Source organism: Loxodonta africana, chromosome 12 (genome assembly GCF_030014295.1).
Source record: "Loxodonta africana isolate mLoxAfr1 chromosome 12, mLoxAfr1.hap2, whole genome shotgun sequence".
Classification (NCBI taxonomy): Eukaryota; Metazoa; Chordata; class Mammalia; order Proboscidea; family Elephantidae; genus Loxodonta; species Loxodonta africana.
The window spans coordinates 80,059,095-80,081,596 of NC_087353.1; the positions used below are offsets into that span (position 1 = coordinate 80,059,095).

A 22,502-nucleotide genomic window follows, 5' to 3' on the forward strand; every position below is an offset into this window, starting at 1 on the left:
TAGCTTGGATCATCTGAGAATGAGGGAGTTGCTCTGAGTGTGGGTGGTCTGGGGAGGGTCATTCAGCTGTGTGGAGGCCAGTGGTGGTCACCTGGAAGGTTGTCATGAGGTAGGGAGATCAACTGGAATTCAGTGGGTCACCTTGAATCTGAAGGAATCAGTCTGGGTTACCTGGGGAGCTATGCAGGATTAGGGCTCTGTCAAAATCATCCAAAGGTCACACAGGTGTGTGTGAGTTAGTCCAGGTCACCTGAGAGAGATCCCTCAGGATGTGTGTTAGTCAGATATAGTCTTCTGATGGTCACCCAGAATGGGAGTCAGTCAACGTGGCCTGGATGCATGTGGGTCACTTGGGAGTCATTTAGGGTGTGATGAAGTGAGTCAGAGGTCCCTGGGGGTGTCATTTGTGATGTGTCAGGGTTACCTGCGTGGGATCTCAAGCAGTATGAGGGAGTTAGATAGTAAAGGGCTATTGAGGGACACCTGAGAGGTCACTCAGGCAGTTGGGTATAGTCTTAATTGTAAGGGAGTGGTCAGCATTACCTGGAGAGGTCAGTCTGGAGGAAAGTTCATTTAAGGTCATCTGTCAGGGGTCATTCGACACGTGGGGGTAGTAAGGACGTGTGGATTGCTCAGGCTACGTGTGGGTTGCTTGGAGTAAGTCAGGATATGAGGAGTCATCTAGGCTTACCTGGTTGGGGTCATTCGGGACATGGAAGAGTTAGGACATTGAGGAATTGGTCAGGGCATGTGGGGGTCAGTCTGGGTGCTGACAGGGGTCACTTAGGATCATCTGTCAGAGGTGAGTCATTCACTGTGTGGGGTCCCTGAGGAGGTCAGATGAGTTGGTCAGGATGCGGGTGGGGCTTGGTCGTGGAGGCCACTCAGGTTGCTGACTTGGGGACCTTGCTCCAGGATGAGGCTAGAGAAAGGGACACTCACATTTCCCAGGTGAGCCATCTATGGGGGTTGCTGAGTAGCGGCGGTAGGTGGTGTTCCAGCGCAGTGCGGGGGACCTTGGGTCATGCATGGTGACCGTGTACTCTGGGGATCCCCAAAATCAAGGTTACCAGTGACACCCATGGGATGCTCCTCCCACCCCATCCACCCCAGCAGGCCATTCATCTTGTAAGGGTGGGGGCTTCCCAAACACCCAGCCTGGAGGCCTGGAAGTCTGCGTGCATCACCAGGGCAGAGACCAGGGCTGTCTTGTTCACTGCTATATCCCTAGCTCCTTGTTCAGTGCTCAGTGAAACGTTTGCTGTCTGACTGACAGATTGAAGGACTGGCCTGGGTTTGACTTGGATAGCAATAGCCAGACCTGGGCAGAGCAGAAGGGAGCGCTGCCCAGAGCTTGGTGGGCAGCTCAGGCCTGACTCACGCGTCCGGCCGATGTAGAGTTGGGGGGTTGAGGGACCGTCTGTGGTCAGAGTCATCTGCGTCTCCCCTGACTCAGGGTCCACCACAAACCAGGCATCCTGCTTCCGGCCTGTGGAGGTGGACAGTGTCCCAGCTTCAAGACGGTACAGGAGAGAGTGGGCATCCTGTCGGTCCTGTGCCCAAGCTGGCCCATCATGACCTAGGTCTCTGTTCCTGGCAGCCCCACAGGCTGGAGAGATGCTCACCTGTGTAGAAGACCCCATCAGAGCTGCGGCATGGGGAGGCATGAACCAGCTCAGGGATGGTGAACGGCAGTTTCTAAGGAGAGGGAAACATTACCAGAAAGGAGCAAAATTAGAAGCATAGCAAAGCACTCACCGCGCCAGGCTGCTAGGAGGTGGAATCGACTTGATGGCACACAACAACATTCATTAGGTACACTGGTGGGTCCATGGTAGAATTCTTGCCTTTCATGTGGGAGATTCGCAGACAATCCACCTCATGTGCAGCCACCACCCATCTGCCAGGGGAGGCTTGTGTGTTGCTATGATGCTGAATAGGTGTCAGTGGAGCTTCCAGACTAAGACAGATTAGGAAGAAAGGCCTGGTAATCTACTTCCGAAAACCCCAGCCGATGAAAACCCATGGATCACAACAGTCTGCTCCTGTTGTGCATGGGGTCCCCATGTGCTGGGACCAACTCTACAGCAGTTACAACAGTGACAGAGGTGGAAGAGTGTCCCAGACTGAGGGGACAATTTGTGCAAAGCCCCAGAGTTGGCACAGTCAATTAATTGAAAGGTATAAAGCACAGTATGAGCATAGGAGGTGGGGTGGCAGGGTTGGTGGTAGACACGTACATGTGGGTGTGTGTGTGCGTGCGTGTGTGGGTGTGTAAGGAGAGGTGAGGCTGGAGAGTAAGACAGGCCCAAACCATGGAGGGCCTTATACGCTTTGCCAGGTAGCCTGGACTTTCTCAAGGGTCACTGCTGAACGGGGAATGATGGAACTGACCACCATCATGCCACACTGGAGGCCTGTGCTGGGCATGAGTGGAGACTACTCTCACCCTTCACCCTACTCTCTGCCCCAATGCTGACTTGTTTGGATGACATCAATGGGCGCCCCTGTGCTCTGGCTTCCACCTGGGTTTGGACGATGAAGAGAGGATGAGATCAGGGTATATCCTCCCAGTTTCCTCTCAGATTCATCATGGACTGGCTGTGTTCCTCCACCAGAGGCCTTTGCTTCTGGCAGGTGACCCTCTCAGTAGAGCTCTGTCTCCAGGTTGTGGTAACTGCTCTCTCCTCTTCCCTTTAGGCTTAGGGCTGATAACGGCCCCCTACTGTTATGCACTCCAGGATACTGCGTTATCCCACACTTTTTTGAAGAATCCCTTTAATAAATCCTCTTCAAATTATTCCATTTTTGCATACCATCTATTTCTTGCTGGAACCCTGCTTGATTCACATCCTAAAGTTCTTACCATTTCAGCTTCCTAACCCACATACTTAAGACCTTTCTGGTGGGCTTCCCAAAGTATAGTCAGAATTCTGACATAGCACACCCTGCCCAGGGATAAATCCAGTGATGTCTGCTAGCCCCCACTAGAGTCCCAGCTGACAAGCCCTTCAACTGAGCTTGTGGAACATTACAACAGTGGCCACAAATTTATCCTTGCCCTGTATGCAAGCCCCTTAGAACTGTGACTTTCCAGTCCCTTCCATAAACAGGTGGATTCTATTTCTTGACCCTTTGAATCTAGGCTTGGTCGTGAGACTTGCTTTAGCCAATGAGACATAAGCAGATTTAATACTAGCAGAAGTTTGAGAAATACTTGTATGCTGGGGCTTGCCCTCTCTTGGCTGCTTTTGAATGTCTCGTTGACAACATGGGAACAAGCCCAAGGTTGCTTGCAAGAGGGTGAGAGACAAATTACCCAGTTGCCCCTGTCAAAAGCCAGCTAACCACCAGCCAACTTTCAGAAACAGAACCATCAAGCTGACCAGCACCTGACCATAGACACATGCATAAACTCAGTCAAGGCCAGCAGAAGAGCCGCCAGCTGAGTACAGCCCAAATTGCTAGCCTACAAAATTGTGAGTTAAACAAATGGTTTGTGTTTTTAGTCATTGAGTTTTGGGGTAACTTGTTATTTAGCTAAGCTTAACTAATGCAAGACTAACGCAGACTAGAAAGAAAGGCCTGGCGATCTACTTCTGAAATTCAGCCAGTGGAAACGCTATGGATTGAAAACATGCTGAGCAAAATAAGTCAGTCACAAAAGGATCGATGCTGTATGACCTCATTTATATGAAATAAGCAAGCATATAGAAACCAAAGATCACTAACAGTTACTAGGGGTGGGAGGAAAGGGGAAAGGGGAAGTTTTTGTTTGGGGAGGGCATTGAGTTTATGTTAATGGTGGTGGAATATTTTGAAAAGGATAACAATAATGGTGGTACCACATGAAAAACGTAATCAATGCCATGGAATTGTTAATGTGGAAGTTATCACGCTGGGGGATGTTTTGGTGTGTATATTTTCATCACAATAAAAAAAAAAGAGGGGGAAAAAAATAACCCCAAACAAAAGCCCTATGGCTCACAACAGTCTGAAACACAAGACCGAGCAGCATTTTAGTCCACTGTGCATAGTGTCACCATGGGTCGGTGGCCAACTTGACAGCAGCCAACAACAACAACTGATACATAGTTTTCTCCTTAAAACTTTGAGTCCTGGAGGAGAGGTCTCCAAGGTACCCTCAGAGGCCTGAGATCAGCCTGCTCTGAAGACACAGCCAGAGCCGCTCCCTACCTCTCTGCCTGCCTTTCAACATGCCCCTCCAGACAGCCTTCCCATAATGCACTCAGAACCCTGACTTACAGTGTCTGTCTGCTGGACACCAGGATTCTGACAGTACCACCCCCTCCACCCCCTCAGGGTTTTGCCTGTCGGAAGCCGTGGCCCTCAGCCACCCCAAGCACTATAGGAAACACACCATTAATCCATGTTGTTTCTGGGTCCCCAAGATGTACAGGCTGCCATCAGCTGGGTCTGAGAGAAAGGCCATTCTGGGGAACAGAGAATTTGGGGCAAGGTTGGTGTATGACCATTGGTTCCATGAAGGCCCCCATTCCCACCCACCCCTCAGCTGGGAGCTGTCCTTGCAGGACACACCCAGGAGCTCCAAGACCCTCCCCCATATCACAATCAGACTCAATTCTTTTCCCTGTTTCCCATATGGCCCCCTCAACTTCCTCCAGACAACTATTGCTCCCCCATTTCCCAGCTGCCCCCTCCTTGAAAGGCCCCAGGTTCACTTACTCTGTGACGTACATTGGCCCTTGGATGATGGGATCTGCAGGGACAGGGAAATACAGCATGAGTAACCCCTCTCCAGAAACCGTGGTGGTATAGTGGTTAAGTGCTATGGCTGCTAACCAAAGGGTCGGCAGTTCAAATCCGCCAGGTGCTCCTAGGAAACTCTATGGGGCAGTTCTACTCTGTCCTATAGGGTCATTATGAGTCGGAATTGACTCGACGGCACTGGTTTTGGTTTTGGGTTTAACCCCTCTCCAGACTCCGCACTGAAGAAAATAGTTCATATTCACTGAGCACCCATGTTACACCAGACACCAATCCAAACACTTGACATGCATCACTTCATGTAATCATTCCAAGGACTCTGTTAGGTATTAGCCCATTTTACAGGTGAGGACACTGAGGCTCAGACAGGTAAAGTGACTTTCCCAAGGCCACACAGCTGGTAAGTGGTGAAGGTGCCTGCAGACACTGGTTTGTTGGATTTGAGAGCCCACGTTCTTGTCCTCTATGCCACAGTGATGTCCCCAACTTGGGGCCCAAGGAAGGAGGAGTGGCTGCCCCTTGCTTACCATCTTTCAGTGACCACATTAAGTCCCCTGTCTGCTTGCTCAGTGCGTGGAGACTTCCATCTAAGGTGGACACAAGCAGGAGGTTCTCTGGCCTGAGGCTCTGGACCTGCAGTGGGAAACAAAGGCAGCTCCCTGCAAATCCTGGGACCACCCGTTGCTCCCACCCCAGAGAGGGACAGAGAAGGGAAGGGATGATGATTTGGGAAGTTGCTGGTTCCACCCATCACCTCTTTGACCCTGAAGAGGGGTTACAGTGGGAGCTGGCGGTTCCAGTTCCACCATGTGTGCAAGTCCCACCTCCCTCTCTTCCATTCCTTCTGATTTTCCAAAGACTGAGGACTTTACAAAACCACTTCACTGAGCCTTACAGCCTTCCTATGAGGTTGGCATTATTATTCTCCCCTCTTGTGTGGGGTCACTGTGAGTTGGAATCAACTGAAAGGCAACAGGTTTGGTTTTGGGGGTGTACAGGTAAGGGAAACTGAGGCCCAAGAAGATTAGATAATTGGCCTAAAGCCACACAGATAACTAATGGCAAAACTGAGATGTGAACCCCCATTGCTCTGATTAAAATGGCTGGTCTCTACTTCCGTTGCTATCCTGCCTCTTTTGAGATGACCTCCCTCTGCCTCTCCAAACCAGCCCAGCTGATTTTGGTGCCAGGCTCCAGTGGCCCCCCTGAGCCAAGGGTGGGGGTAGCTGAGGGAAGGAGAGCTGGAGCTGCCCGTACATCTGGCCCCCCACCGGGCTAACTCACCTGCTCTAGCCCCTCCCTGAGCAAACAGGGTGAGGCTGAGCTCACAGCAGGAACCCTGACATCCGGGTGCCCCACCCGCACCCTGCAAAGGCTACATCCTGCTCCAGGACCCTCAGTTTTGGGGCTTAGCCAATGGTTTTTGGTGGAGACTCAGGAAAGGGCCTTTGAGTCCCTCTCTTTCCTGGGGCTCAGTTTCATCATTTGCAGCATAGTAGGTGGGAGAATGTTCAAGAGAAGAGGCTGCTAACTGGTGGCCCACGGGTGACGGTGGTGTTTAAAATTTTGTTTTAATTAGCTGCCAATTAAAAAAAAAAAAAACAGAAGCTTTCACTTCACAAAATCCAGATTTCCAATAGTTCTCGTTTTTTTCTGGGAACACCCAGTGGCCACACTGGGCTCACATTCCTCCTTGGCACTCACGGGATGGACCCAGAGCTGGCAGGGGGGTGTGGGGTGCCTACCTTCACCACAGCCCTGTGACTGTTTTGGCGGCTCCAGGCCAGACAACTAGATTCTAAGCTGGGTGTTTTTGCCTTCTCCCTGAATTTTCGTAAGACTGGGTTCTTCCATTTGCAGGGCTGGACGGGATCCCCAAGCCCTCAAGGCTTATTTATCTTAAAGGTTCTTAAACCTGGTGTCCAGACATGGGCAAAGAAGGAGCGTTGTGAGTCCCCTAAAATTGTCTGCAAAACTGAGTGCGCAGGCAAATTTCTCAGAAGAGGGGGCCCTTAAGTTTATCATATTTTCAAAGGGACCCGGGATTCCCAGAAGTTTAAGAGGCACGGGAGCAAAGTCAGAGCTCCCTCCCCCTACTGCAGACGGGGCGGGTTGTTCGTCTACCCGCGCTCTTCCACGCTGGCAGGCCTCCCCAGCTAGGTGTTTGTGGGGGCAACTGACAACTCCTCAGACCTAAGAGGTCTGCACTAGCGGGGGCTGACTTGGGGCGACCCCGGCCGAAGGGAGGGCGAGACACCCCCTGGTGCCCAGCTGCACTCCCACCCGGCACGCCCCAGCCCTCTGCGCCCGGCAGCCCCGGCTGTGGAGATGCCGCGTCCGCCCGCGGTTCTCACCTGGGGCCCCAGCGTCCCAAGTAGCGCCGCGAGCAGGAGCAGGAGCGGGGGCCACGGCCCAGGCCCCGGGGCCGCGCTCACCATCGCACTGTGGGCGGCCGCAAGCTGGCCAGGCTCCTTGGTGCCTCCAGGGGACGGCACGGGCCCCCGCCCGGCCCCGAGGAGACTCCGCCCCGGGCTGGGCCAGTCCGGTAACGGAGTCTTGGGCGCAACCTCAACCTGTATTCCTTTCTGTCCCCCGCCCTTCCCATCACTCACCCGCCTTCAAGCTGCAGTCTTCCACCCAGTCACCCACAAGGGGTAGCTCTGAGCTTTCCTGGGAAAGGGATTTTACTGGCAACCACGGAACGAATACTATACCAAGTGCTTTACATTCAGTATTAGCTCTTCTAGTCTTCACCTAAGGAGCCCTGAGGGCTAAGTGGTTAAGGGTTCAGCAGTTCATGAAAGGGTCAATCCACCAGCTGCTCCGCCAAGAGAAAGATGTGGCAGTCTGCTTCCATAAAGATCACAGCCTTGGAAATCCTATGGGGCAGTTCTACTCTGTCCTGTAAGGTCGCTATGAGTTGGAAACAACTCAATAGCAAGGAGTACAGAGCCTTCTTCACATTACAGATGTAAAAGCTGAGGCTCAGCTGCTTTGAGTGTCCCAAATGGGCTTCAAACTCAGACTTAGCAACAGAACAGAGAAAATGCAAGTAGAAGTGGGAAAAGTACTCCAATCATGACAGCAAAAAAAAGGAAAATAATTAGGAATAAATTTAACTGTAAAGGCAAAAACCAAACCTGTTAACAACTCACAGTGACCCTGTAGGACAGAATAGAGCTGCCTCATAGGGTTTCCAAGGAGCAGGTGGTAGATTCGAACTACCAACCTTTTGGTTAACAGCCCAGCTCTTAACCACAGCGCCACCAGGGCTCCACTAGAAAGGCACAGGATCTGTAGGAAGAAAGTCGTAAAATCTTGTGAAGGACATAATACAAAATATGAGTAAATGAAAAGATATGTCCCTGTGTGGGAAGACATTGTTGTTATGTGCCCTGGAGTCAGTGTCGACTCACAGCAACCCCATAGGACAGAGTAGAACTGCCCCACAGGGTTTCCAAGCAGCAGGTAGTGGTTTCAAACTGCTGACCTTTTGATTAGCAGCCAAGCTCTTAGCCACTGTGCCACCAGGGCTCCGTAGGAAGACATAATATAGTTAAAATGTCAATTTTAATTCATTGGAATATTTAGTAAGTACCTTGGCATGACTGGAGCCCTGTGGCATAGTGGTTAAGAGCTTGGCTGCCATCCAAAAGGTCAGCAGTTCAGATCCACCAGCTGCTCCTTGGAAACCCTATGGGACAGATCTATTCTGCCCTATAGGGTCGCTATGAGTCGGAATCGACTCGACGGCAACTGATTTGGTTTGATTTGGCATGTTTGGCTACTCCAAAACCCAAAAGCTGTTGCCGTCGAGTCGATTCCGACTCATAGTGACCCTACAGGACAGAGTAGAACTGCCCCATAGGGTTTCCAAGGCTGTAATCTGTATGGAAGCAGATTGCCACATCGTCCTCCTGCAGAGCAGCTCATAGGTTTGAACTGGCGATCTTTAGCTTAGCAGCCGAGTGCTTAACCACTGTGCCACCGGGGATTCATATTGGCTACTCATCAGGAAGAAAATAAAAGTAGATCCCTTTCTTACGCCATATATGTATTTGTTATCTATTGCTCCATAGCATATTGCCATAAAACTTGACTTAAGACAAGTTATTATCTCCCAGTTTCTGTGAGTCGGGAATCCAGGCACAGTTTAGCTGGGTCCTCTGTTTCAGGGTCTCTCACAGGCTGCAGTCCAGGTCTGTAAGGGCTGCAGTCATCTTAAGGCTCAACTAAGGAAGGATCCACTTTCAAGCTTGCCCATGTGGTTGTTGGCAAGATTCAGTTCCTCCTGGACTGTTGGACTAAGGGCTCCAATTCCTCATGAGCTGTTGATTAGAGGCTGCCCTTGGTTCCTTGTGGCAAAGAGAGATTGACAGCAGGTATCTTGCTTTGATTTGGGGATTTTCTTACTCACAAAAGCAAATATTCACTCTAAAGAAAACTTTGACCAAAATTAATCTACCAGTGGCTTTTCTTTCACCCATAGCTATAAATCATTTCATTCCTGCCCCTGTTTAAAGCCAAACCAAAACCCAAACCCATTGGTTTGTCAAGTTGATTCTGACTCATAGTGACCCGATAGCACAGTGTTGGACTGTGCTTTCAGTTAGCAACCAAGCTCTTCAACCACTGTGCAACCAGGGCTCCTTACTAAGTTTGAATTTTAAAAGATATGGCTGGGTGGAGGGCCAGAGACCATTCTGTGGCCTGGTATCCACTGACCTCTGCAAAAGGGGCGGGGGGGGGGGCAGGGCAGGTTTCAATCATCATGTTAAGATTAGACAAGGTTGATCTTCCCCATTTCTCCCTCCTCTTCTCTTTACCAAGTCCTGATGACACAGTGGCTAAGAGCTTGGCTGCTAAGCAAAAAGGTCAGCAGTTCGAATCCACCAGTTGCTCCTTGGAAACCCTGAGGCAGTTCTACTCTGTCCTATAGGGTTACTATGAGTCAGAATCGACTTGACGGCAACTGGCTTTTTTTTTTTTTTCCTCTTTATAATCCTCATTGTACCTAGCTTCTTCGAGTCATTTGCTTTTTTCTGGAATCAAAATGGTCTCCCTATATGCATGTAGTATAACTGTTCAAGATAAACCTTACGTTCAAATTTCACTGACTTTTGAGTATTTTTGACGCTTGCCATGTGGAAGTCTCCGTGGGGTACCTCACAACGTGGCAGCTTGATTCATCAGAGTAAGCAAGCAAGGAGAGAGAGAGAGACATTGCAGTCTCTTGTAACAATCTCAGAAGTGACATTCTATCACCTTTGCCACATTCTGTTTGTTAGAAGCTAGTCACTAGGTTCAGCTTACACTCAAGGGGGCAAAGATTACATAATGTCAGGAATACCAGGAGATCGGAATCACTGGGGGCCATCTTAGAAGCCTGCTGTCTTAGGCTGGGTTCTCTAGAGAAGCAAAACGAGTGAAGCGTAAATATATATAGAGAGAGAAAGATTCATATCAAGGAAATGGCTCACTTGGTTGTAAAGGCTGGAGACTTCTCCTGATTCACATAGTTGCAGGGGCTGGCAAACCCAATACCCAGACCACGGAGGCTGACGAATCCCAAGATCAGCAGACAAGCTGCTAGATCAAGCCCCAAGAACCAGAGGTCAGATGAACAGGAGCCAGCTGCAGGATCCAGAGTGAGTAAGAGCCTGCAAGCCTTGCCAGAAATTCCATCTATATAGTATGCAGGCCACACCTCCAAGGATACTCCTTTTCAACTGATGGGGTACTCACAGCAAATCCCATTGTGGAGGTGATCACATTCTATCAGATCTCATCTTGGAGGTGATTACATCATTATATGACTGCCAAACTACATCACAACTGCCAAACCATTCAGAATCATGGCCCCGCCAAGTCGATATACAACCTTAAAACAGTCCACCCCTTGTCAGCGTGGGACCTGTACACATCTCCTTAAACTATACATAATCTCTAGATAAAGACAATTATAAAGTCATACTTGCATGTCATATGATACAACTAACACATATACAACAAAAAACACACTAGCCTTGTTTACATCTTATATTTTGTAAGTGAAGAAAATAAAAATATTTGATGCACACATACAAGGAAGAAATACTCATAACAATTACAGTCCTGTTTTCTGCAACTGTTCGCATGGTCAGAACTGGTATTTAGAATTATCTTCTGCACCACACATTTCGTATTCCTTTTGCCCTCAGCAAGCACCTCAGCTAGCTGTAGTTCTTTGCCTGGTGGGGTGACCCAAACCTTCATTCCTGAAGGGTCTGGGCCATTAGTAGTCATTTTGGAATTGAGTTGCTGCAGTTTTCCATTGACTTTAATCACAGGGCATACCTGTACTAAGAGATGCCATAAGAGATCTCCTGCATTCCAGACATACTCTTCTTTACCCGCATTATGTAATATCAATCTGATTTCCTCTTGGTAATCAGGATCAATCACACCAGCCAATATGCTAACTCTCTTCTTTGCCTGTTGATCCAGAGGCATACGGAGCCCAAAGTAACCAGGTGGCATTCTTAGCTTCCAGCTCAATGGAATCCAAGATGTGTCTTTAGGTGGGAGCATTCCTCCCTTTGGAACTAAGACCTCCAGACCTGTCTATTCCAGTAAGAATGAAATGCTGCCCTTTCCATGATGGAAGCAGTTCAATATAATCAATTTGCCACCAGGTTGCTGGCTGATCACCTTGAGGAATGGTGGCATAACAGGGACTCAGTGTTGGTCTCTGCTGCTGGCAGATTGGACACTCAGCAGAGCCTGTTGCCAAGTTGGCCTTGGAGAATGGAAGTACATGTTGCTGAGCCCATGCATAACCTTCATTCCTGTCACCATGGCCACTTTGTTCATGAGCCCATTGGGCAATGACAGGAGTGGTTGGGGAAAGAGGATGACTGGTTTCCACCAAATTCATCGTCCTATCCACTTGATCATTAAAATCCTCCTCTGGGTCGCACTTTGTACTTCAGCTTTTGGAGCTTACTGCGATTTGAGTTTAGTTATAGGTCTAGAAGCCAAAATGGATGGTGGAGATGTGTTTTGAGAATATTGAGCATTGTCTTGTAAGGCATTTGACTGAGGCAATGACTCAGACAAAGGCTTTTCAGACACAGCTGGGTTAATCTTACCAGACAGGGTAGAGAGGCTTATGGTTTTACTGGGGAGGGTAGCTTAGCAGACAAAGATGGAGTAATCTCTTCAGATAGTTTCTGTTAGCAGGAGTGATCCAATGGAATTTAGGGGCTCAGTGTCTCCAGCTTCCTGACTATCTGCCCATATGTTCCCATCCTGAGTTTCAGGACCTCATTTCTTCCCAATAAATGTCCTCACTTTAACTTCAGACACCACTCGAGGTTGGGAATTTGTTGGCATTGTAATTCAGCCACTCTTATGATAAGACTGTTTTTTGGCAATATCAGCTCTGTTACTACAAGCAATAAGACTTTCTTTCGAGGCACAAGTGGAAACTTTGAGGTTGTTTATGCAGCACTTGAGCTTTCACTCTGAATTCCTGAGCTCATCTCTTTCTTTTACCACTTTGTCTAGTTCAAGTATGGGCCAACCAATCAGTTTCCTTGTACTTCTCATTATGACAAAATTGTAGAAAGTTATCAAACATACAATCACCTAGAGCTTCATCTCTCACCAATAACTGATCTATTGGTGGTGGTATTTTGCGTATTTCTATTGCCACCTCATGCCATGGGTTAGCAGTGCCCTCTTTATTTCTGGAAGCGGAGTCATCAACTCTTTAAGACTAACCAGACTTAAGAACCAATTTAGAAAACTCATCCTTACAATTTTGTTTCCCTAGAACCACTCTTGGTACCAAAAGTCGTAGGCTGGGTTCTCTAGGGAAGCGAAACCAGTGAAGCAACTATATATATATCTACATGTGTGTAGATGCTTCGCTGGTTTTGCTTCTCTATGTGTATATAGAGAGAGAAAGAGAGAGAGAGATTTATAACAAGGAAATAGCTCACGCAGTTGTGGAGGCTGGAAAGTTCCAAGTCTGTGGGTCAGGCTGGAGGCTTCTTCTGATACATGTAGTTGCAGGGGCTGTCAAACCCAAGATCCAGACCACGGAGGCTGATGAATTCCAAGATCAGCAGGCAAGCTGCTAGATCAAGCCCCGCGAACCGGAGGTCAGATGAACAGGAGCCAGCTGCAGGATCCAGAGTGAGTAAAAACCTGCAAGCCTTGCCAGAAATTCCATCTATATAGTATGCAGGCCACACCCCCAAGGATACTCCTTTTCAACTGACTGGCTACTGGCAGTAGATCCCATCATAGAGGTAATCACATTATATTCAGTCTCATCATGGTAGTGATTATATCGTCATACGGCTGCCAAATTACATCATAACTGCCAAACCACTGAGAATCATGGCCCCCCAAGCTGACACACAACCTTATGATCACACGCGCATGGATTGAAGGGAAATGTGAACAATGTTGTTCAGTGCCATTGAGTTAATTTTCAACTCACGGTAACCTCACGCGACAGAGTAGAACTGCCCCATAGGGTTTCCCAGGCTATAATCTTGATGGGAACAGATTGCCAGGTCTTTCTCCTGCAGAGCTGCCGGGTGGGTTTGAACTGGCAACCTTTTGTTAAGCCGCAAGTGCTTAACTATTGTGCCACCAGGGATCCTTAATGTCAACAATAAGACAATAACATATAACATCTGTGATATAATATCTTTGGTACTATGTGAACTATCTAGGAGGTGGGAGAAAAACCTACAGAAAAATGAACAAATCATAATTCACGTAGTGAGCACCCCATGTAACCTGAACACAGATCAAGAAACAGAACATACTGAGCTCTTCTAGAAGGTCCCTACTGCCGCCTTTCAAGAGTAGACTCTACCCTGACTTCTAACATCATAGATTAGTTTTGTCTGATTTTGATCTTTATATAAATGGAATCATATCATATGTATTCTTTTGTGTCTGGCTTTCTTTTTCAATATTATTTTTGTGAGATCATCCATATCAGCAAGTGAAGTTGTAGTTTATTCTTATTGCCGTATTACATTGTATTGTATTATTATTAATGTATTATATTATACTATAGTATAACATTGTATGAATATACCATAATGATCTATCCATTCTAATGTTGCGGGCATTAGGGTTCTTTTTTCCAGTTTGGTGGTGCAACAGTTAAGCACTCAGCTGTTAACTGAAAGGTTGATGGTTCTAACCTACCCAGCGGCTCCATGGGAGAAAGATCTGCTTCTGTAAAGATTACAGCTAGGACAACCCTACGGGGCAGTTCTGCTCTGTTACATGGGGTGACTAGGAGTTGGCATCGACTCATCGGCACCCAACAACAACAACGTGAATACTGCTATGTATGTTCTAGTACATGTATTTTGGCGAAGGTATCTGTGCATTTTTGTTGGGATTATACTTGCGAGTGGAATTGCTAGCTAATAGGATATGTATGGAAACCCTGATGGCGTTAGTGCTTAAGTGCTATGGCTGCTAACCAAAAGGCCAGCAGTTCAAATCCACCAGGCGCTTCTTAGAAGCTATGGGGCAGTTCTACTCTGTCCTGTAGGGTTGCTATGAGTCAGAATTGACTCGACGGCAATGGGTTTGAGGATATGTATATATTCAGTTCCAGTAGAGGCTGAGAAGATTTTGCCCAACAATTTTCCAGTTTACATTTGGTGGTGGTGGTGGTAGAGTTTCTTACCCAGTACAGAAAATACAGAACCTATAAAAGAAAAGACCCAAAAAAATCCAGATATATTTGAAATATATATAAAAATTAAAAACTTACGAATGACAAGAGACACCACAAACAAACATCAGCTGAGAAAAATATTGGCAACACATTGACCTGGGTTTTGTGGAAGGCTGGAGAGGGTTTGTTATAGTAATAAAAAAGTAAAGGCAGCGTAAAAAGAAAAGCTGCTTAAAAAATTACCCTCATAGTGTTTCTAGTCCATTTATATAAAATACGTGGTTTATGAGTATATGCGTTAATCTGCAAACATGTCCTTGCCCACATGAAATAGCTGCTTATACTACTATGCAGAGCAGTTTTAATTCTCACGTTTCCATACCCTTCCAGTTCTGGGTATAAGAAATTCAGCCCACTAGAAGGAAGGCCTTCACAAACAAAACAGAGTCTTCCTTTCATCTTCTCTCGACAGCACTGGGTGGTTTTGGGGTTTTCATCTTCTCAGTACAAAAATATTCACTGATGAAAAAATATGTAAGACTCTCTCGTTCCTTCACAAATATGATCTAACTTAACCTGTTATCTAACTTTCCAGAAAAGTTTTATTGGCCCCATTTTGCAGATGAGCAAACTGAGCTTCAGAGGGTTTAAGAAATTTGCCCAGGTTTACAGAGGTGAGAGTGGTAAAGCAGTTGATTCGTATCTAGCTCTGCCTGACTCCCAAATCTCTGTACTTAACCTCTGTGTTACTGCCCTTTCCTCTATTCTTTCCTGGATGTGTTTTTCCGTGGATTTACCTGTCTAGATAAGGGTAGTATGATAAGGGATTGAGCTTCAAATAAAGGATCCATTGAGGTAGTTGAGCTTCTTACTTGGTCAGAAGCAGCCCTCACCGCTCATTTAGGCCATGCTAGCTCACCGGCAAATATTAGCTCACCGGCAAATATTGAACACACCATGAACTGCCAGAAGAACGAACACATCTGTCTTAGAAGAAGTACAGCCAGAATGCTCTTTAAAAGCAAGGATGGGGAGATTTCATTTCCTGTACTTTGGACATGTTATCAGGAGGTATCAGTCCCGGGAGAAGGACGTCATGCTTGGTAAGCTGGAGGGTCAGCGAAAAAGAGGAAGACGGTCAACGAGATGGATTGACACAGTGGCTGCAAGGATGGGCTCAAGCATAGCAACGATTGTAAGGATGGTGCAGGACTGGGCAGTGTTTCATTCTGTTGTGCATAGGGTTGCTATGAGTTGGAACTGACTTGACACCTAACATAACAGCTCCCTGGCAGACCACACTGGGGTTTCTCTAAGCTTGGTTCCCATCTGTCCCATGGGGACCTTGTGGCCCTATGTCTTCCCAGGACTCACACATGCACAGATTCAGAGCTCAGCCATCTCTCTATCTTCTCCCACCCTGGGGCGTGAGTAACCAACAGCCTCTTTACATTAGATGGAGGTACCAAACCAAAACCAAACCCAGTGCCATCAAGTCGATTCCGACTCATAGTGATCCTATAGGACAGAGTAGAACTTCCCTGTAGAGTTTCCGAGGAGCGCCTGGCGGATTCAAACTGCCAACCCTTGGGTTAGCAGCTGTAGCCCTTAACCACTATACCACCAGGGTTTCCAGATGGAGGTAGGCACTCAGGAATTGTGTTTTGGGAGGCAAAGTTCTGGTTTTGCCCCGGGACAGACCTCTAGTGGTAAAACTTCAAACTGCAGGCTCCTTTGTATGGTGCGCAACTAACTCATGCTGTTGCAAGTCAGGGTATTGGTTACTCATGGTGGAGGGCAGGGGTGGATTAACCAGTAATCATGGTATGCACAGGTTTACTTGCATTTACTTACTAATCTAGCGAACAATTTCACATGGGTTTCACCACATCAACCCACCCATTGCCGTCGAGTTGATTCTGACTCATAGCGACCTTATAGGACAGAGTAGAACTGCCTCATAGGGTTTCCAAGGAGTGGCTGGTGGATTCGAACTGCCAACCATTTGGTTAGCAGCCAATCTCTTAACTACTGTGTGAAATTTTTCACTACAGATTAGTAGATAAGCACAAGTAAGCCCGTGCGAACCTTCTTTATTGGGTAATCGGGCCATGGGGGAGTGGGTGGGAATGTGGGTGGGATGGAGTAGAAGGGGGGATATAGTGACCAGTGGAGGCTTGTGGGAGGCTTCTGGGGAGCTGGTCATGTTGCATTTCTTGATATGAGTGCTAATTGCTTGGGTATATATATATATATATTTCAGTAATGTGCTGGAGCTGGTTCGTGAGAGTCGATTATTGAATTTCCAGGAATTTCGTGGGCCGTTAATTAAACTCAGCCATCATTAAAGATTAAATTTTATGAACTTACAATTAAATACAGTATATTAAAAACATAGGTTATAAACACTCAAAGCTCATTACTCCCTAATTATTTTACTATTATTTTTGCTCTTGAGGTTGTTTATGTCTATGGTATCTATACAGTGGAAAAACTATATAAACTGGTTGCTGTCGAGTTGATTCTGACTCACAGTGACCCAACAGGACAGAGCAGAACTGCCCCATAGAGTTTCCAAGGAGTTCCTGGTGGATTCGAACTGCCAGCCTTTTGGTTAGCAGCTGTAGCTCTTAACCACTATGCCACCAGGGTTTCCAAAACTATACAATGATGTGCTAATGCACACTGTATCCTAACTCCATGCTCAGAGACTTCACACTGGCAGCCTGAAATAGGCCATGGTGGGAGTAATGGCGCCATGGAAATCAGCAGATGCTAAAAATCAGGCTCGATTTATTATTTTGTTGATGGCCGAGACTTAAGAAAGTGGTGAAGAAAATGTTAATGATGCAGATTGATCTTAAAAGTGTGTGGTGTCTGTGAATCGCATAAAAAATTGAGGAGATATTCTTCTAGTATTCAAAATCTCTTATCTGATTTGGCAAAGAAGTTGCTCACATCACTGAAGAATGAGTGGAGTTCTGGAATACCTCTTCATTGTTATTTTCTTCTTCCTTGTTAATGTAAATGAAAATATCAACCACGATGCACGTCAAAACTGCACCTGAAGGAAGGTTATTAGATATTTACCAGCACACCACTGTGTTAAAAATTAATAGAGAAGGCTCATGCATCTATCCTGTCATGGTCAAAGTACGAAAGTCTTCTATATAAGAGTGGAGTCCCTGGGTGGTACAAACAATTAACACGTTTGGCTGCTAACCAAAATGTAGAAGGTTTGAATCCACACAGAAGTGCCTCAGAAGACAGGCCTGGTGATCTACGTGCAAAAAACCAGCTTTTGAAAATTCAGTGGAGCACAGTTCTACTCTGACACACATGGGGTCACCATGAATTGCGGTCACCTCAACAGCAATGGGTATGGTATGGTTTTGTATCCATAGTTTTCTTTTAATTTCTTAACAAAATATAACACTATTGTAAAAGAAAGCCTCATACTCAAACAAATAGTTTCAGTTTCAGGCTTGCTGAGCATGCATCCTGTGGCGTAGTATTTATTTGTAGGGTCAGGAAGGTTCCCTGTGTGGTAATGCTCTGGTGTCCCACCACCACTGCCCAGCTGGAGTGAATGTCCTTTTCTAGTGATTGGTTTTTTTCCTGGTGAAGAGTCCTAAGTAAGCAAGACGAAAGTCTTGCCATCTTCACTTCTGTCATTGTCTTATTTAGGCTCTGGTTTTATCCTGGGCACATCGCATGAGCCTTGGTTGGATTCCACCAGGAAATAATCTGAAACGGGAAGTGGATTTCAGGTGAGTTGTGGGCCGTGTGTCATACTGTAACCCAAACTGAATGAGTCTGCGTGCAGGCGTCTTTCAGAGCTCACTGGTAAATAGCTCTCTGGACTACCAAACCGGTTGACTGCCTGGCCCATAGAGTTTCCAAGGAGTGCCTGGTGGATTCGAACTGCCTACCTTTTGGTTAGCAGCCTTAGCACTTAACCACTATGCTACCAGGGTTTCCCTCTGGACTACAGACAGAAGAATTCTTAGCCGGTGAAACCTGTGAGAGCCAGAACTCAAAAGGGCTGCTTTGTTTTCTCTGGCCTCAAAAGTTTTCTACCTTTGACAGGGTGCAGTCTTACCATTTTTCTATGGCTTGTTTAGTGGAAAAGATTTGAGTTTTACTTCTTTGACAGGTTTCTGCCTTACACCGGTTCCGGCTTTCACAGGTTTTTACTATATGTAATTTTTCTTACGCCCCTGGTTGACAAAAGATTCGATTTTAAGTCTCTGAGTACTTGCGGAAAGAATGAAGATGGAATGTTTGTCTCTAGGCTCAGGAACCTATCTATAGAACATAGCACCTAAGGCAATTAGTGTTATATTGCCACATGACGTCTCAAAGCTGGCGTTGGAAGTTGTAATGGTCAATAGAAACTGCTCGCTGGCGCCCCTAATCGGAGCCCAGGGCGTGCAGGAGGCGCCCAGAGCCCCACGCCTTACCTGCTACACCTTAGTTATGCCTCTGACAAGGGAACTCAAAGCTTCTTTCCAACTCTGCCCTCTGGGGCAGGGCATTCAGGCTGCTGGGGAAAAGTTCGAATTTTAGCCTGACATTTCGTTTTTGCTTTTTCCTTTCATAGTATTCAATGGTTCCTCTCATCTCGCTTGAGGCTGATGGGTAGACAAATCCGGAGCAGCTGCCCCGGTTTTTGTGTGTGTGTGCGTGGTTTGGAGGAATTTGGCTGTGCTAGATCTTTGACAAAAAATCTCCCCTTCCTACCCACCCCCTGCAGTTAATCTTTTCTCACCATTAAAACTGTAAGCTCTAATCTAGGGGAAAAGAGCCCTGGTCACGCAACGGTTAAGCGCTTGGCTGCTCACTGAAAGGTTTGTGGTTCGAAGACCCACCTAGTGGCTCCACCGGCGAAAGTCCCGGAGATCTGGTCCTGTAAAGATTACACCCCAGAAAACCCTATGGGGCAGTTCTCTGTCACATGGGGTCGCTGTGGGTCGAAATAGACTCCACCAGCACCTAACAACTAAATAACTTCTAGAGGCGGTTAAAAAAAAAAAAAAAAAAAAAGCCAAACCAGTTGCCAGCGAGTCTATTTCAATTCATAGCAACCCTATAGGACAGAGTAGAACCACCCCATAGAGTTTCCAAGGAGCGCCTGGTCAATAGGAACTGCTGATCTCTTGGTTAGCAGCCTTAATCACTTAACCACTACGCCGCCAGGATTTCCAGGGGTGATTAAGGGTGGTTATAGAACCTACTTACAGCAGGGGGCAGTAGAGCGTAGCAGTTAAATTAGGCCCGTAATTGAGCTTGAAACTGGCTTTAATGAGGGGTTCCAATACCTTTGTGATCACACAGCACCTCTCTCAATGAGAAAGTTTTTGAACATGCACTCTCAACATATGTAAAATTATTTATAAATTATATCCATAAATTCTTGTCAATAATTTATGTATTACAAAACATAGAATTAAAGAGGAAATTAACTTCAAAATGCTTTATTGAGGTATAATTGACATGCAAAACACTGCACATATGAAAAGTCCACAAAAGTTTTGACGTCTGTACACACCTGTGAACATTCCCATCAAGTCCCAGTTTCCTTGTGCTGCTTTGTAATTGTTTCCTGCTACCTCTTCAGGCTCCAGCACCCTGTCACTATAAATTGGTTTGCATGTTAACCCCTAGCCATGGAGTCTATTCCAATTCATAGAGATAGGACAGAGTAGAACTGCCCCATAGGGTTCCCAAGGAGATGCTGATGGGTTTGAACTGCTGACCTTTTGGTTAGCTACCGAACTCTTAACCACTGCACCACCAGGGCTCCAGTTTGCATGTTAGATAGAGTTTTATATTAATGGCATCATATACGTCATACTCCTTTTTTTGTCCAGCTGTTTTTCACTCAGCATACTTATTTTGAGATTCAAGATAATTGCAGATGAAAACATTAAGGATGAAATTAACTTTTAAAACTATTATTTTATTTATTGATGGCATAAAATCACTTTTGTCATTCCATTGTAGAGGTTTGTCTTTATGTTCTAGATGCTAGTTGCCTTTCGCTTATATCGAATTACATTTGTTTAAATTTAATTTTTGAGTAGGTAATAAATTCACATGGTTTCAAACCTAACCATATTAAAAGGTATAAAGGGAAAAGTCTTCAACTGTTGCCCTCCATCCAGCTGAGCTGCACTGTGCCCTCTCTACCTTTCCGATAGCCCACTTTTATTAGTTTCTTGGGCATCTCCCAGATTTATTTATGCAAATACAGATGAATACATGCATTTGTATTCTCTCCACCTCTTTACAGAAAAGATACCATGTCAAAGAGAAACGAGATAAATGGGAACACCTAAAAATCAAATACTTACGCTCATCCAAAAGAGTTTGAAAACCTACAGACCGGGAAAAAATTTCTGGCTATGACATATCCTATAAAGGTCTAATCTCTAAAATCTACAAGATACTGGAAAACCTCAACAACTAAAAGACAAATAATGCAATTAAAAAAATGGGCAAAGGATATGAACACGTACTTGACTAAAGAAGACATTCAGGCGACTAACAGATACAGGAGGAAATGCTCACCATCATTAGCTATTAGAGAAATGCAAATCAAAACTGCAATGAGATACCATCTCACCCCAACAAAACTAGGGCTAATCCCAAAAAACACAAAATAGTAAATGTTGGAAAGATTATGGAGAGACTGGAGGACTTCTACACTGTTGGTGGGAATGTAAAAGGGTACAATCACTTTGGAAATCCATTTGGCCGTTCCTTAAACAAAAAAAAATACAACTACCATACAATCCAGCAATCCCACTCCTTGGAATATATCCTGGAGAAATAAGACCCATCGCACAAATAGATATATGCACACACGTGTTCATTGCAGCACTGTTTGCAATAGCAAAAAGATGGAAATGACCTAGGTGCCCATCAACAGATGAATGGATCGACAAATTATGGTACATACACACGATGGAATACTATGCAAAGGTAAAGAACAATGATGAATCTGCGAAACATCTTACAACACGAATGAATCTGGAAAGCATTATGCTGAGTGAAATTAGTCACAAAAAGAACAAATATTGTATGAGACCACTATTAGAAGAATTCACCGAAAGGTTTAAACACAGAAGAAAACATTCTTTGATGGTTACAAGGGTGGGGAGGGAGAGGGAAGGGGAATTTGCTAAGTAGATAGTAGACAAGGACCAATTTCAGTGAAGGGAAAGACTACACAATACAAGGGAAGTCAGCACAACTGGACTAAGCCAAAAGCTAGGAAGTTTCCTGAATATAACCAAACACTTTGAGGGACAGAGTAGCAGGGGTTAGGGTCTGGGGACCTTGGTTTCCGGGGACATCTGGGTCAATTGGCATAACAAAGTTTATTAAGAAAACGTTCTGCATCCCACTTTGGTGAGTGGTGTCTGAGGTCTTAAAAGGTTGTGAGTCGCCATCTAAGATGCATCAATTGGTCCCAACCCACCTGGAAAATGAAAAACATCAAAGACACAAGGAAAATATTAGCCCAAGAGACAAAAGGGCCACATAGAGCAGAGACTCCATCAATCTGAGACCAGAAAAACTAGATGGTGCCTAGCTACCACCAATGACCACCCTGACAGGGAATACAACAGAGAGTCACTGACGGAGCAGGAGAAAAGTGTGGTGCAGAGCTCAAATTCTCATACAAAGACCAGACTTAATGGTCTGACTGAGACTGGAGGAATCCTTGAAACTACGACCCCTGGAGGCTCTGTTAACCCAGAACTAAAATCATTCCCGAAGACAACTCTTGAAACAAAGATTAGACTGGACTATAAAACATAAAATAATACTTCTGAAGAGTGTGCTTCCTAGTTCAAGCACATAAACGAGACTAAATGGGCGGCTCCTGTCCGGAGGCAGGATGAGAAAGCAGAGAGGGACAGGACCTGGTTGGATGGACACGGGAGACCTGGGGTTGAAACGGGGAGTGTGCTGTCACATTATAGGGATTGCAACTAGTGTCACAAGACAATACGTATATAAATTTTTGCATGAGAAATTCACT

General features: G+C 46.0%; 1 protein-coding gene across 1 annotated transcript in view; it reads right to left on the reverse strand.

Annotated features, from left to right (window-relative positions):
• ERN2 (endoplasmic reticulum to nucleus signaling 2) overlaps positions 1 to 22,502 on the reverse strand; it is a 53,876-nt gene that overhangs the window by 15,118 nt on the left and 16,256 nt on the right. Inside the window, 9 exon segments of the mRNA XM_064294801.1 lie at positions 943 to 1,044; positions 1,382 to 1,489; positions 1,626 to 1,698; positions 4,382 to 4,454; positions 4,708 to 4,741; positions 5,277 to 5,382; positions 7,104 to 7,238; positions 7,240 to 7,304; positions 7,362 to 7,419. Of these exon segments, the coding sequence (XP_064150871.1) occupies positions 943 to 1,044; positions 1,382 to 1,489; positions 1,626 to 1,698; positions 4,382 to 4,454; positions 4,708 to 4,741; positions 5,277 to 5,382; positions 7,104 to 7,238; positions 7,240 to 7,304; positions 7,362 to 7,419 (754 nt within the window).